The sequence below is a fragment of the Sciurus vulgaris genome (assembly GCF_902686455.1).
Source record: "Sciurus vulgaris genome assembly, chromosome: 9".
Classification (NCBI taxonomy): domain Eukaryota; kingdom Metazoa; phylum Chordata; class Mammalia; order Rodentia; family Sciuridae; genus Sciurus; species Sciurus vulgaris.
Window position 1 is genome coordinate 56530614 of NC_136469.1, and position 17044 is coordinate 56547657.

The 17044-nt window shown below is 39.5% G+C and overlaps 1 protein-coding gene across 3 annotated transcripts in view; it reads left to right on the top strand.

Annotated features, from left to right (window-relative positions):
- Window positions 1-1029: 1029 nt before the first annotated feature.
- SLC9B2 (solute carrier family 9 member B2) overlaps window positions 1030-17044 on the top strand; it is a 138845-nt gene continuing 122830 nt past the window's right edge. Inside the window, exons 1-3 of one of the 3 annotated variants that reach the window (XM_079154684.1) lie at window positions 1030-2484; window positions 14942-15076; window positions 15728-15908. In XM_079154684.1, the coding sequence (XP_079010810.1) occupies window positions 14987-15076; window positions 15728-15908 (271 nt within the window). In that variant the 5' untranslated portion in view covers window positions 1030-2484; window positions 14942-14986. The remainder of the gene's footprint in view (window positions 2485-14941; window positions 15077-15727; window positions 15909-17044) is intronic. The other 2 variants (XM_079154686.1, XM_079154685.1) reach the window with 2 other exon arrangements.

Genomic DNA, 17044 nt, shown 5'->3' on the forward strand with positions numbered 1-17044 from the left:
TTAAAGGAAAAAGATATTAATTTCTATTTCATTCATTTTCTACTGTGTTTTGTGCAATTCTGCATTGTTCTATATGTGGATCCTTATTTTAAAATTTTACATCATAAGTGAACACCAAAGGTAAGAAGGAATTCAGTTTCAATAACATGTAGTAAAAGAAGTTCTAATTCAGAACCATATTTTTGATCTGCTGTATAAAAGAAAAATTACCAAGTGTTTATACTTAATGGATATTATCACTTATTTGCTACTATTAGTCTAAGCAATTTGTATTAAAATGAGCAATTATATTTAACAAGGGCCTAAGAAATATATAGTTAATTAATTGTCAATATTGTCAGTTCGAGCGAGAGTTTGTTGTTTTTTGATCTTGGTTTATTGGTTAAGTACAGATACTTTTAACCAAATTCCAGGATAACTGACAAGAGGATATGAAATCTGGAAATAATATTTAGATAAATAAATATAAATTACTTAACAGGAAAAGAAATTAAAGAAAATTTTGAGAAAAAGCTTAAATAAATTTACAAATGATAACTCTACAATATTGTTAGAAGTTTTTGTTTTTAATTTTAGTTTTAGGATTCTATGCTTCTTGTTTATTTGTTGCAAACTCCAAAGACCAAATGGTAGGATGCACAAGTAGCTACTCAATAAATGAGCAGTTTTTTTCTTAGCCTTTTCTCTAGAACCTTAATTAGCAAGGAAAATTTTGAAATGGACAATTAAAGAATAACATTTTATGGATGAGGAAGAATATTATGTAACTGATGAAAGCGAGTTGGAATTCACAACCAAAGATATTTTGGGTAGTTTTGTGAATTAGTTCATTGATTATATTTGCTCTAGGGTTCTGAATCAAGTATTCCACAGGTAGATTGCAAAGGTTTTTTGTGGCCTAGACCATGTCACCCAGTTTATATTGGATTTTAGCTTGTACTTTATGAAATCACAGAGTTGGGCTAAACGACTTGAGTTTCTTTTGGTGTATCATAATCAAAATGCTGTAACTTTGCACCTAATCAGTCAAAGGAACACTGAAGTTTCTAAAAATATCATGAAATACTTTATACTACACATATAGCTTTAAATTAATGAATTCAGATCAACACACGAGCTCTACAAAATGGATTTTAACGTGAACAGATTTTCAGTTAGTTCTTTCAGAGGTAACCATAAAGTATTATAAACATAACAATCAGTGAAAAGTGAAGTCCAGCCCCAAAATTCAATGTTCTCCTAAGTCATGTTAATCAAATCAGGTGATGTATCAGTGAAGCTCATATGACTGAAAGAAAAGGAGAAAAAATATTCAATTCTGTAATAAGAGGAAGCTTGATGTGACCAGAAATTTTCTCAAGCTTAGAAAAGGAAGAGTTCCGTTTAGGAAAATAATCATTTTAGATTCTCTGAGGAGGAGTATTGGATGGAACTGAGGTTCATCACAAGGGAGGACCAGAGAGTGATTTATGTCTGGTGGAGATGTTTACTTGAAGACAGCCCTTCTTGCCTGAAAAGCAAGATTCACGTTGGCACTTGTCAAAAGGAGTGAAGACAGGTAAGGGGTGTACGCGCATACACACCACAAACACGCACGTGCGTGCGCGCACGCACGAGTGGGAGAGGAGAATAGGAAGGAAAGAAAAAGAAGCCTCAAAAATGGAAGTGAGAATCAAATGAAAAAGAACCAAAATGTTGGTGTAAGGGCTAAAATCTAAAACAATACAGCAAGAGGGCACAGATTAAAGAAACGCTGAGTGCTACAAGACTTTTATCTCTCTGTCACCTGAAGAAAAAAAAGTCTTGTTTTCCCACTGCACGCGAGAGGACGCTTCTGCACAGTACAACTAAAGGTGGAGTAGAAATACAGAATTTAGAAGTTGGTTTAGGGAACATAAAGCACGCAATGGGCTGCGTGTCCCGCCTTCCAGGCTTCTGCAGAGCCGGCGCTGTGCTTCTGACGCAGGGAGAGGGCATCCCCTGGAGACCGGGCGCCGGGGTCCGCGCTCGCCGACGACCCTTCTCGGGGGCTCCCCGGGGGGAACGCGCGCATCCCGGCAGCACGGGGTGGCTGAACCCCACATACTCTTTAGAACAAGCGACTAGAAAGGCCGCACGCTGAGGCTCCGAGGTCCCTGGAAGCGGGTAGGCTGTGGGCCAGGGGCCACCGGCAGGGGGAAGCCCGCGCCGCTGGGCCCGAAATCTCTCGGGCGCGCCGGGCTTGCTCCTGAGTCTCCTCCCGCGCGGCGGGCCAGACATCCTCGGGCTGTACCGCTGGGCATGTGTGCAAAAGGCGGGGCTGCGGGTAATCGGCCCGGGGCTTGGTTACCTCAGCGGTCCCCGCCTCGGGCTCCGCCTGGGGCGATGCACCTGCGGGGACACCCAGTGCGGGCTGCCTAGACTGGGCCCGCCGCCGCCGCAGACCTGATGCCCAGTTCCTAAAGTACCCAGCCAAGTGGGGTCACCAGAGCCAGAGCCTGCTGGGTGAGTAGCCGGGAGAACATCGAGAGCAAAGAAACCCTCTCCCCGCCCGCGCGATTCGCTTAGCTCTTGCGGAGCCTGGAGCCCAGAACAAGCGCCCAACTCTTTGAGATTGTGTGTGTGTGTGTGTGTGTGTGTGTGTGTGTGTGTGTGTGTGTGTAGTGGGGTTTTCCTGTTTGTTTTTGTTTTAGTTCTCACGAGGATTTGGGTGGAGTAGGTTAGCACTCCCAAGGTGCTAAGCATCATCAGATTCTATTGCACAAAGCTGATCGAAGCTGTGGCCTTTTTTGTTTATCAGGCATCGGCATATCTGCTTATCATCACACCCCTGTTACCTCACCCTAGATATTGCTGTGATGTGTTGCACCAAAAGATTAGTGGCAGAAATCCTCCCTTTCCTTTAGCCTCCTCGCAAGAAATCTGTCTACACTGCTAGCAGACATAGAGCAGATGCCTTGCCAAGTCGACTCTGTTTTCACTGAAGGACTAAAACCCCATTTTCCCACCCCCTCCCTAATGGGCCTCCCCTTGACAGTTATTGCTGCTACACAGTACTCTGGTGGAATTCTGGTGTACTGTTTCCCTCAAAGTTGGGAATGAAACATCAATTCAGCAAATACCTGTGTGTCTTCTCCATGCCAAACAGCCATTTATTCTAGCATTTGAAGGTCTGTAGGATAATAACCCTGTTAACCACATTTTCATCATTTTTAGAACGTCCACAAGAGGTAACTACAGAATAAGACTAGAATTAGTAATCCAGATCTAAGTCCCGCGGCCTGTAGCTATGGTTGCTAGGTGAATGTGAAAGGTGGCACTTGTCCATTTCTGTTTGCTTTTAGTGTACCTTCTTGTACAGCAGAAGCTGAAAAGCTAAAAAACATTCCCCAGACTTCCTTCCAGCTGGAGTTCTGGACATAAAATTAGGATCTGGCAAGTAGGTAACTTGCCTGATGTTTCAAAGGCAAGGAGGGATGAGGCAGAGGCTATCTTCCTGTTATTTGTAGCTGTTTTCTGCTGGCAAAAAAGATTCAGGAGATGCCAATGTCCAGTCTTCCAAATTGTGGATGTTGAGAGGCACTTCGAGCAGCTGAGACACTCAGACTCAGTGTCACCGTGTTGAATTACTAGCCCTGTGGCTGTCAAGGGGCAGTTAGGGAGGTGGTGAATATATTCTGTTTCCTGTCCAGATAAGTTTCTAGATCCCAGCATCTCTGGGTCACAACAACAGTGGTGTTCTTGAACTTCACAGGCCCAGTGTAACTTCTTGATTGTGGTAAAAATTCCTTGATGGAAGTTAGGAGTGTTGTAGAAGTAATTCTTGGGGACCCAGCCTAAACCCTGTACTTCTAGCCCTTCCACAATCTCATGAACACCCAATTCTCTGTGTAAATCATTTTCGGCCTAAAATATCTGGAGTGGTTTCTGTCTTCTGCATTGATTCTGATTACTGTGCTTGCCACATATCCTCTAAGAGTCGCCTAATCTCAGTTTCTTTAGATGGAAGGTGAAACCATGGGGTTAGACCAGAGGCCTGTGGTGATTTCAGTGTCTTCATTTGGGTTTGACCCTCTCCAGTTGCCACAAACTCCATGTTACTTTTACTCACCTGGCTCCTGAAGACATTTGTTTGCTACTCATAGACCCCTGAAAGTCTCTTACTTTATAAGTATAATGTGAAGCATTTCTTCATTTGAAAATATTTTCAGAATACAAGAGAGTATTGAATAGGTTCATAGGCAAGTATTTATTAGTTCTTTTGATAATTTGTATGCTTCTGATTCTTGGTCAGCATACAAACCCCAGCAACAGAACACATTTTTCTTCTGGAAGAAAAAAGATTTACAACATTTTTTCCCCACTGGAAACACAGTATGGGGTAAGTGGAGCTGCCTGTATATGCACTCATGTAATAAGGGAGCGCTCTCAGTATTGTAGTCATGTGTCATCTGTGCTAAGGAAGACACAATTTTGAGAAGTTCTGGCGTGTTTTTAATAACCTTGTAAAGTTATTAACTGTGTCTTGCCAACATAATGAAGCTCTTTGTCTTTTAACAACTTAATTCTCTTATTTGTTTTTCTGTCTTCTGTGAATCTACCAGAGGCCCTTATCTGTGCTCTTCGGTGTGCCACATGCATGAATGGCTTCCTTCTCAAAGGATATTTCATAAAAATAAGATAGAGGAGTGGAGAGGCATCTTTATGATCTCTATGAAGCACCTAACACTGTTTTAGGATTTGGAGGACACAGGCATTGTCACCATCTTACACAGGAATAAACTTGTCCAGACTGGTTTATGAATTTGCCCAAGCTAATCTGACTAGGAGGCAATACTCAAGGATGTACATTTAGCATTTTCTTCTGACCGCTCATATCACAAATATTGTTGTATTCTAGTTAATACATAGATATACATAGCATTCCCTATGTGCATCTTCCTTTTCATATTTTATTCTTTGCTCATATGGTTTCTCTGCCTGGAATGGTCTTCTGTAGTTTCTTTACATGGCAAAGTTATCTTCCAAGGCTTGTTTCCCACATCTCCTGATGCACCCTACCTCCAACCTAGCACAGCAATACCTCCTCCCCTCTGCACTTCTTCCATCATAATTGAAGTACCATAAGGTGTTGGAGAAATCCTAGTTCTTGGCCCGCAGCAATTTATATCTCAAGTTTGTAAACTTGCAGAGAGGAGCATTCTGCTCTGACCACCTAGGAATGTAAACAATTGCCCCCAAATTTACCTAGTGTTACCAAGGGAATCTGTATAGGGGCCAGGTGGTCTGATCCCCTATGGCACATTGTGATTGGGTCTAAAGTCTATAAAATGTATGGTTTTTCCTGCAATAAATGAGTTTGCAAGTTTGCTGGCCACAAGCCTGCATTTACCCAACTCCCAGGGTCTGGGTTATGACTCCATCAGCTCTTACCCACGCCTGAGCTAGCCTGGCACACACCCCTACAATAAAGCAACACCAGCTGCTGTAAGAGAGGAACTGCAAAATCTCAGTAACCAAATACAGCAAAAGCTCATTTCTCACACAAGTAAAGTCCAATCGGGTATTCAGCTAGTGACCTTCTTTTCAGTGATTTGGGAAGTCAGGCTCCTTTTATATTACGGCTTTGCCATCTCCTAACTAAGAGCTTTGAGTTCTTAGTTTCAGATAATGGAAAAGAGAGGGTATATGAAGGATTACATGAAGTCTTCTTACTCATGAATCCTAGAAATAGTGCATTATTTTGTGTCCACATCCCATTGGTCAGATTACAGGTCACATGCCACACTGACCTATAAGGAAGACTGGGAAATGTGGGCTCTGCCTAGGCAGCAGAGGAAACTGGTTTAGTGAACACATACCATTTTCTGTCCCTCCCTTAAAAAACAGAGAGTGCATTTTATTTACTTTTATATCTCTTGTGCCTTACACACCATGCAAACCTAGTAAAAGTTTAATTAACTTCATTGATTGTTAAGGATGCTAGCTAATATGCCTACGATAGAAACTTGCCATACTTCATGTTGGTTGCTAAGGATTTATCTATCATTCTTCTAGATTGTAAGCTCTGATTATAGGAACTGTGTAAGGCTTTTCACTTCTGCATCACCAGCAAAAGGGCTAGAAATAAAAGCTTAATAAATGTTAAATGAATAAGTTCTCAGAGAAAACAGTAGGGCATTTGTCAACCAGAGACAGTGTCACAAGCCTGTAAACCAAGCTACTCAGGAGGCTGAGGCAGGAGGATCATCAAGTTCAAGGCCAGCCTGAGCAACTTAGCAGGATCCTATATTGAAATAAAATAGAAAGGCATGAGACTCAGTAGTAACCCGACCTACCATACCTTGGGCCCTCAGGTTCAATCTCTAGTAAAATAAATGAATAAATATTTTAAAAGGAGTCTGTTTTTGAAAAGTTAGGAAATGCTATTTGAGAAGATGACATTTGAGTTAGATTTGGAATGACCACTAGAATTTTGTCAGTACTTAAAGCAAGAAATGAAACTTCAGGCAGCAGGGTATTAGTGGTTTTGTTGTTTCAGGAATAGACATTTAAAAATAATAAATATTTACAAGCCTGACTTTTTTCATTCAATATTCAAGTTTTATAATTGTACTTTGAGAGTGGAGGATAAAAATATGTTTAAACTTATAATCTATATCATTTCTATTGACCAAACACTTGAAACATTTTTAGCCCCTAAAATGTTATTTCCTGGACATTTTTTAGAAATGTCAATGCAAAGGCAGTGTTCTGATCATTCATCCTTTATGAAGATTTTGCAGTGTGTTAAACTAAAGAGGTATAAGCTAAAAGTTCCTCATCACTGCCTCTGATCAGAGTATCTTAGAGCTGCTCTTGAATCAAAATCACCTGTTGTACTGCTTTGACTTTGACTGTAGTGACAGGACATTTGGCCAAAAGTTCCCTAAAAAATAAGTATTTACTTTCCTCACACAAGATTTCTGGAGGTAAGTGGGTCTGTGTTAGCTTTTTTCATCACTGTTATCAAAATACCCAACAAGAACATCTTTTAGAAGGAAAAGCGTATTTTGGTTGACAGTTCCAAAGGTTGAATCCATGGTGGGCCAGCTCCATTGCTCTGGCCCCAAGGGAGAACATCATGGCAGAGAAGTGTAGTGGAAGAGTACTGACCACACATGGTGGCCAGAAAGCATAGAGAGAGGAAGAGGGGCTGTAGGGAAGATGAATCCCTTCCAGGGCAAGCCCCCAGTAATCCACCTCCTCCAAATATGCCCCACCTTTCCATAGTTACCACCTGGTTAGTCCATTTAAATTAGGATGGACTGATTAGGGAACAGTTCTCATAGTCTAGTCATTTTATCTCTGACTGTCCCTGCATTAACACAGGAGTTTTGGAGGGACACCTCATATTCAAACCATATAGGGTCCAAAGTTTGTTTAAAAGCTCAATGGTGTCAGAGCCCTTGGTTGCTTTTTGTGATTAGCTAATCCTGATTTTTTTTCTTTATTGGTAAATAGTGGTTGCTAGAGTTCAAAGAAACACAGTCCCCATCCATCACCCAAACTTCCCAGCCTCGGGCTGGGAATATAGCTCATTTGGTAGAGTGCTTGCCTTGCAAACAAAAGGCCCTGGGTTCAATCCTCAGCATCACAAAAACAAACAAGCAAACTCCCCAGCTTCCCCAACCTCCCCACATGTGTGCATTTAAAGACAAAAGGAAAATTTTTTTTTTCCTTTTCCTCCTCCTTTTATTAAGAAGGAAAATCTTACCATTGACTCCCAGATTTGCCTACAAATTCCATTGGCAAAAAATAAATCAAGCTTAGCCCTAAATCAACAACTGGCAAAGAGGAATTACATGTAGGGAACATTCCTCAGCTTATCTGACAGCAGTCGCTGACACCATGGTCTAAGTAAGCCAAACAGTCTGGACAGAGAAACTGAGGTAATGGTAAAGTCTCGCCATGGAATGAAGGTCTTTGCAGCTGCTGAGGCTGAGTTAGGAGCTGAAGGGAGCTCTCACTTATCAAGCATCCCAGCAAGCTGTGATGTGAGCTCGCCGGCGCTGCCTTGCCTTATGCTGTGTGCTGGAGCTTACCATCCCCCCAGTCCTTTACCTGAGACCTGTTACTGGGCAGAATTACTTAGGCACACTTGGTTTGTTTACACTACCTCAATGTATAGTTCAACTATAGGCTGATTCTGTTATGCTTTAACAAGCGTGTTAACCTGATTGGATAATGTGCCTATATATGTCCTGTACAATCCTAAGTAAAATTAGATCTGTGCCTTCAGAGCTCATCTCCGATGTCTGAGTGCACTGAGGTAGACATCATACGTCCTCACCCTCAGCAGACCCCTGTCTCCAAACATCTACAATTACAGAGGTTGATTGAGATCAATCCTAATTTTAATCACCAGAGCTGAGGAAGGGACACACCATCACACCTGAACACATAGTTTTTAGGTAGGCATTAAGTCATGTCTTCTACACTATGGCAGATTAAATCTCTGGAGATTTTTGCTGCAATAGACTGAAAAATAATTTAAACTTTCAAAAAACTACATTTGCTCTTTATGGGGAGACAAAAATAGGAAGAAAAGCAGTTACTGGGCCCCTTCTTACCTTGGGATAGTTTCATTGGACTCATATTGCATTATACAGTGTTTTTCTTCAAGAAGAGCCAACCAAAGCACTATACTAACTAAGTAAATAGAATAGTGGTTGTTTTCCTTTGGTAATACTATGGTTGACACACCTAAGACTTTTAGATAAGGTCATTCTCATTCAAGTAAACATTCTTCATCATTTCAGTAATTGCCAAGGAAAGTATTAAGCCATCCTCTGTGGCCTGGTCTGAATTCCTCACTGCTGAATATGACTCCTTGAGAAATGAGCATTGATCTGAGTTAAGCAAAGTCCAGAAACTGGAATGTTTGTTCTGCATAGAAATTCTGCATGAGCCCAAGAACCCATGCTTTCAACACATGAATGGGAGAATGCCACAGGTGGGAGATTGTCATTATTATGGTCATTAGAGAATACTCAATAACTGATAATGGTGATGCTCTTTTAAATGCATGAATATAGCACACAGAGTATTCCAGCAATGCCTTAGTCCTTTCCTGCTGCTGTAGTAAAATATTACAAATCGTACAATTCATAAATGTAGTAATGGAAATGTTTTGCTCACAGTTCTTGAAGCTGGGAATTCCAAGATTATGGTGCCTGCAGATTTGGTGTCTGGCAGGGTTTGTACTCTGTTTGCAAGATGGTGACTTCTTGATGCATCCTCACATGAAGGAAGGGATGAACACTGGCAGAAGGGGAAGAGCAAAAGGCACTACACTGCTCTTTTCAACCTCTTTTCTAAGATGTTTTAGTCAGCTTTTTCATCACTGTGACCAAAAGAAATGATGAAAGCAACCTAGAGGAGAAAAAATTTATTTCAGCTCACGGCTTCAGTCCATGGTTGACTGACTCAACAGCTGTGGGCCTGAGGTGAGACAGAACATCATGGTGGAAGGGCGTAGCAGAGGAATACAGCTCAGGAGAGAGAGAGAGGAAGAGAGAGAGCTCTACTCACCAGGGACAAAATATATACCCCAAAGGCACAACCCCAGTGACTACTCCTCTAGCCACTCCCTACCTGCCTACAGTTACTGCCTAGTTAATCCAGTGGATTAATCCACTGATAGGGTTGCACCTTTCAGTCTAAACATTTCACCTCTGAAAATTATCGCACTGTCTCACATATGAGCTTTTGGGGGACACCTCATTTCTAAACCATAACATAAGAACACTATTTCCATTCATGAGGGTGAAATGCTCTTGACCAAAAGGCCCCTCTCTTAACTGTTCCTTGAGGGCTAATTTACAACATGAATTTTGGAAGGACACATACATTCAAGCAATATATGTAAATGCCTGGTAAGATTATCCATCAAATGTCATCCTATCCATATGACAAGAAATAAAAAGAGTAACCAGTCTTTATCCTGCAATAATCAATTAACTATAATTGAATTGATAGCAACAAGTATATTTTACTTGACTGAGATCCTACATGCATTTATAAACTGATAATTCCTTTTTTTTTTTCTTCTAGAATATTATGGAAAGCATTTTTAAACATTTAGATGGGTAAAATAAACTGGAAAAGATAAGACTCATTTAACAAACACCTCTCTTTATGAGCAAGCATATTTATAAAAATGGTTTTCAAAGTATGCTTCACTTGCCAGGGAACAAGGCGTGAACCAGCAAGAATGCTGCAGTTCCAACTTTTATCTGTTTCATTTGTTGGATGTAAGATAAGGTTTCGTTTGATTAATTTTTTTTTTTTTTTTTACTTTAAAAACACGTATTTGAAAATGATTGCTGCAGAAGAGTCTAGACTTTTCCCCGCCTTCTTTGAAAATCACAAAAACAAGAAATGACCTTAAATTGTGGCAGGCGAAATTATATTAAATTAAATCAGCAAAATGTATCTGTGAAAAATATTAAGGAAAACCATATTATTTTCTTTTCTCTAAAAGCATTAAGAATTCTATGAATTCTCTCTTTAAATGTAATTTTATTGTAAGGGATCTTAACAATATCTAAACATAGAAAATAAAATGGAAGTCCAGTCATTCTATTTCCCTACTCAAAGGCAAACTGCTAACAGACTTGTTTCTTTCTGTTTATTTACATACATGTGCATACATAGAACCATTCTTGTGCTTGATCTCAGTGCAATTTTTTTTTTTTCCAAGAGTGAAGGAATGACAGTTTCTTTGAAGTTCCCAGCTCTTCTATTTTGGTGTCATATGTCCCTAATACTGAAAATAAAGTTCAAATTAAGCCAAGATATTTTACAAGTATGTGAATCAGTCCTGCAGAAAATTCGGGTTATTAGGTATGCTAAAGAGGGGCACAAATGGCAACAGCCTTTGTATGTATTTTTAGAAAATGCTTGACCTACTAGCCTTCAGGCAAATGGACAATCACAACAGTCATAATAGTCAAGTCCCTTGGCTTAGATCAGACCTCACTCTTCTATTGAAATTTGTATTTGAGCTGTAGAATTTCATTAAATTTATCTTATTTACTGAATTTATGAGAGATCTATAAAATTTTGCCTTTGATAACATTTTTTTTCCTAGTATAATTGAAAGATTGTGTATCAGTCTCAATGGTGCAAGATCTCGATTGGGAAGCTTCTGTGTATAGGTACTCTTAGTGTTTAAAAGGTATCTTGCCTTCCTAGTTCTTGGTATAATTTTCCAACACACAAAAATCTCTCAAAGCATCTCGGTTTAATGGAAATTTTTAAAAATGAAACCTCATAGGACTGGGGTATAGCTCAGTTGATAGAATGCTTGCCTTGCATGCACAAGGCTCTGGGTTCAATCCCCATCACTGCCCCCTCCACAAAAAAGAAACCTCCTTAATTCTTAGAATCTTAAGGCATACCAGAGTGACAAGTTACCAGTCAGTTCACTAATAATTTGGAGGATTTTTTTCACGTGAGTAGACATGGCTTTCATTTTGTCACCAATGTTGTACAACTTAAATGGATCAATAACTTTTTAAAAATGTTTTTAGTTGTCAATGGACCTTTATTTTTTATTTATTTATGTGTGGTGCTGAGAATTGAACCCAGTGCCTCACACCTCCCCGGCAAGTGCTCTACCGCTGAGCCACAATCCAGCCCCCGTTAATAACTTTTTGGCTTATAATAAACTATAACATTCTGTGATGGTTTGCATAAGTGTCTCTGAAAGGCCCATAAGTTAAGGATGTGGTTGCTGCTGTTGGGAGGTAATGGAACCTTCAGGAAGCAGCGCCTGGTGCGAGGAAGTTGATTTTCTGGGAGTGTGCCTTTGAAGGTTGTGTTAGTCCGCTGTGATCAAAACACCTGACAAGAACAACTTAGAGGAGGAAAAGTTTATTTTGGCTCATGGTTTCAGAGGTTCATTCCATGGTCAGCTGACTTCATTGCTGTGGGCCTGAGATGAGGCAGAACATCATAGCAGAAGAGCATGGCAGATAAGTATTACGCTACTTATCGTGGCCAGGAAATGGAGAGAGACAGGAAAGCTGCTGCAGGAAAGACAAAACTCTGCAGGGCACATCTCCTCCAGCTATGCCCCACCTGCCTTTGGTTACCACCCAGTACAGAAGTCCTTTCAAATTATTAATTTGGCAAATGGATTAATCCACTGATTAGGTTATAGTTCTAATAATCTAATCATTTCACCTCTGAACTTTCCTGCATTAACACAGGAACTTTTGTGGGACACTTCATATCCAAACCTCCACAAAGAAGAAATTGGAAACCCAGGGCCCTATTCTCCCTCTCTTTTTGTTTTTTGGACCCCATGAGGTTAACAGGCCTCCTCTGCCATATGCTCCTACCATAATGTACTTTGTTGCCACAGTCCCAAACAACAAGTCTCAGTGATCATGGACTTAAACTTCTGAAACCAAATGCCAAAAGAATCTTTGCAAGTTGATCATCTCAGGTCACAATTCCAGAAAGCTGACTAACACATTTCTAACAATGGAAAAGAGTAAAGCTCTGAAGGTACTACAAGTAGAAAATAAAAATATTGATATTGATATTTGCTTTTGAATGTGTTTTTAAACTTAAAACTTACAGTTAAATATTTTGAGATATACACACAGATATATATATATATATATACACACACACACACACACACATATATTTATAGTTTTAAACAAAACATAGCAGAGACTGAAAAATATATTTGGTAGGACTTACATGGAGTTGAAGATATAGATTAAAGAATAATCTCATTTCACAAATGTTTGTACAGTTTTCAGCTTTGCTGATATTGGCTGTTGAGAAAAGACATTTATCTTCTCTAGACTTTAGTATTCTCATCTGAATATTAAAGACAGAGTACAGGAGTGAACAAAACCAACATTATTGAATGCCTTCTGTATGCATAGTTGGAACTATTCTTGTCCCCGTTTTGTAGATCAAGAATTAGTCATAAATAAACTAAGCAATTTAGTATATGATGGAGCTGAAATTCACATCCAAGTTTGTCAACTCCAGAGCCAGCAGATCTCATCAACTTACCTTGTGGTGAGGGGTCATTGTCTTCTGAAGGTTAAGGGCAAATGCTGTGGTTTGGGATATAATATCCTAACTCTATCCTCACGCTCCAGTACTCTCAACCTCTCACCACAGGCTCCAGCAAAGTTTCCCCTCACGGTCTGCCAGTTTTCCTGCCTCCATATCTTTAAAACAAGTGTTCTCTGAGCCCAGTATTTACCTGTTCAAATGACTTTCTTCCTTAGCATCTTTAAATTTAAAATATTATAAACACACTCATCCATATAATTATATTAACATATTTATTTTGTATAGAATAAAAGTCCATCTTAAGACTTTTTGAGGTACTGCTCTGGTTAGCATTGTTTTGTAAGGAAGAAAAATGACGGTGGTGATGGTGATATAAGATTATGATGTTCTTTGAAATTTTAAATGCGAATGTTCTGGTACTTTGTTAAATTGACATGGTTCCTCAAGGCAGCAGTCTTGTCTAATTCCTCCTTGTCATCACAGCCTAATGTGATGTCTGGCATGCAGGAGGCATATGATGAGTTAAAATTTCCCTTCTTCTAAATAATTTTCTCTTTGGTTCTACTTTCTATCTTTATCATAATACTCCTCGTTCTTGTGACATGAGGAATTAGTTTGGCTACTAGCAAAAAGAAACCTTGAGTAACCATGCCTTATCCGATTACCTCAAAGCTTGGCAGTACACAACAGGTGCAGCAACTTGAAAAAGTTCTCAAGCATTCAACTCCTTCTATCTTTCTTATCTACTATCCTGATTATAAATCTTTCATTCTCATGGTTAAAAGGTGTCAGCTGAGCTAGGCATGGTGTCGCATGCCTATAATCCCAGCAGCTCAGGAGGCTGAGACAGGAGTTCAAAGCCAGCCTCAGCAAAACCAGGGTGCTAAACAACTCAGTGAGACCCTATCTCTAAATAAAATACAGAATAGGGCTGGGGCTGTGACTCAGTGGTCAAGTACGCTGGGTTCAATCCCCCAGTACCAAAAAAAAAGGATGTCTGCTGCTCCTCCAGGCATTTTATCTACATTCCTGGAAGAAGAAGAAATATAGAGGACAAAGAATTAAATTTTGATCTTCTAAAGGTCTCCCCCAGGGGCTCCAACCTATATATCATTTACATGGATGTAACTGTGACATGCGGCCACCTCTAGCTGCAAGTGGCTAGGAATTGGAATGTTTGGCTTCTCACCCTCTATAACATAGCAAACCAGGGGAGAAGGGGTTATTGTGGGTGTTCATTGAGCCAACCTGTAGTCTTCCTTACAGATATTTTTAGTTTCTTGGTATGATTTTTATCTTTCCTGGTATACTGCATACCTATAGAGAGCCAAAGAAAGTGTTTTAGTAATCTACAAATTACCCACAATGACTAGCAAGTGGCTACTGTAGCACTTATCACAGTGTCTAAGATACTATGACTACTCAGTCACTGGGGTGTTGTATTTTTAACTTTAATTTAGAAATAAGGACCAGACAGGAATTAGTGACTGATTTCTCTCAGAATGATGGACTCTGGAGAGCTTCCTTGGTGACTTATTCCTCATAGCAACATTGAAAAGTTACCTGGGACTTTCCTGCTTCGTTGAGTAGGCCTGTTAAAGAGAACAGTTTAATAGTGATATTGCTTAGAATATTTTGAAGTATAACTCAAAAACCAGGGTGGGCAAGAAAAATGAGATTGGTCAACAAGGGCTTTTTTGAGAGGCAAAGGGTAGATAAGAATGAAGATAATATATTGGAATCAAAGAAGAGATCAGCAATTGAAAAATATGAATAGTCTAACTTTTAGCCTTGCAGAGTTCTAAGGGATAAAGAAATCAGTAGATTTTTCAAATTATTGCTCTGTATTTATACTATTTCTCTTTCAGAACAGATCTTGTTCCTCTTCCTTTTATTATCGTCTTCATAACTATAAATCATGGGAGATGAAGATAAAACAATTGAATGTCAAGATTCAGAGTCATCCACAGGGATAAATCATACAGCCTCTATGCATCAAGAAACACAGGTAAAATGTAGAAAATACCAGCTATCCCTTTAAGGAAGGGACTGTGAATCTCCAAGCTCTGCTATAACTGCATTCTCCTGCTAGGCATGGTGGTGCACACCTGTAATCCCTGCAAAGCAGGAGACTGAGAGGCAGGAGGATCGAAAGTTCAAGGCCAGCCTGGTCTATTTAGCAAGACCCTGTCTTAAAATAAAACTTAAAAAAGGTCTGGGATATAGCCCAGTGGTAAAGCACTTGCCCACCATGAGCCACGCCAATGATTGAATCCCCAGTACCCCCAGTCCCTGCCACACAAAGTTTTCTCCTTAATTTCTACCACTCAGTTAATAATTCTCCCTTCCTTAATCCCCAAACATAAACAGTCCAGGGTAGGTGTGACTGCTAGTTTTCCCTGCTAAGATCATTAGTAGCTGTCCCCACCTAAGGCTGGCACACATCTAAAAATAGTGACTTGATGGTAAACATTCCTAACATAGTTCTTGTTCTAAGTACTAACTGATTAGCTAGTAATAAAATTGTATTTTTTCCTTACAAAGTACTATCCTTGATTGTAGGAGAGGCAATTTGATTTGTAAAATGATAGGGGAGTAACTGTAAAGTTGTGTAGAAAAATACCATTTTATGGGTTTTTAAAAATTGCTTTAAATACAGGAGGAGTCAGTTATGAACCTCAAGGTTACAGATGGAAACGAACCAACGGAGGGAAGCAACCTGTTGAATAGCAGTGAAAAAAAGCTGCAAGAAACACCAACTGAATCAAATGGTTTGCCAAAACTGAGACAGATATTGGCTTGCCCTCCGCATGGTTTACTGGGCAGAATAATAACAAATGGTATGTATGTGATAAGGATAGGTTCAGAAAGAGAGGGTGAAAGATGAATTTGCAATGAGAGATTCCAAAAATCATATGGTTTAAAGGACAAAGAAAACTTTACTTCTCTCTTACATAAAACAACTAGGCAAACACTTCACAGTGGTAGGTGACTTAGCTCCACATAGTCACTCAAAGACCAGATTCACAGGGCTCCTTCGTCTTCAACCTGAGGCTTCCAAAAATCACTGTGCTCACCGCCATTCCAAGGAGTGGGAAAAGAAAGAGAGAAGAGACTGAGGAACTTTTCCTTCTGTTGTCTGAATAATTTTATAAAATTACTTTAAGACTACGGTAGAAAAATGTTTGAAAAATTGCTTGTACTGATTTTTATTCCTATTAAAGTAGTACAACTAATATTTGAGCAACACCACTCAGTTTATACTTCCAAATGAATCCTTGTCATTTTGTTTTAAGGTTTTTTTTTTTTTTTTTTTTTTTTTCTGTTTGTTTTGCTTTGTTTCCTTTTTGCAGTGTTGGAGATCATACTTGGTAAGCAAGTGCTTTGCCCCTGAGCCAGATCCCCAACCCAAATCCTGTCATTTCATGAGTAAGGCTCTTGAGTTGCAATTCAACGTGTTGCAGTAAGGCTGCCTGTTACTTAAAATACTTTGAAGATTTGGGTGCAGAGAATCTTAGCATCATTTTGAAATATTGTTAATATTGGGATATATTTGTCGTTTAGAAATGAATTTGGTTTTTGGAGGCAGCCAAAGATCATTCAGTTATCAATCTGATTCGTTAATGCCTTTTGTGTTCAAAAAGGAAGTATGTTTTGGGGGTAATGTTAAGGAATGGGCAATATAGTAAGAAAAAGGAGAAGGTGTTAGAAAATTGTCTAAAGAGGCAAATTTAAAGATAGTTTTAAAAATGTGTTGAGAAATGCCAACATTGTTGAAGTAAATATGTGGCTGCCTGCATGTTATGTGCACCCAAAAAATGAGGCTCAATTCTTTATAGTTATACTTTAGTTGGAAGCCCTGAAAGACATTTTTATCATTTTCATTTAAGACAGCAAGAGCCAAGTATAAGAAGTTATACCTTCAGCTCTTGATATATTTTTAATGAAATCAACTAAGGTTCTGAACTAGCCTGGA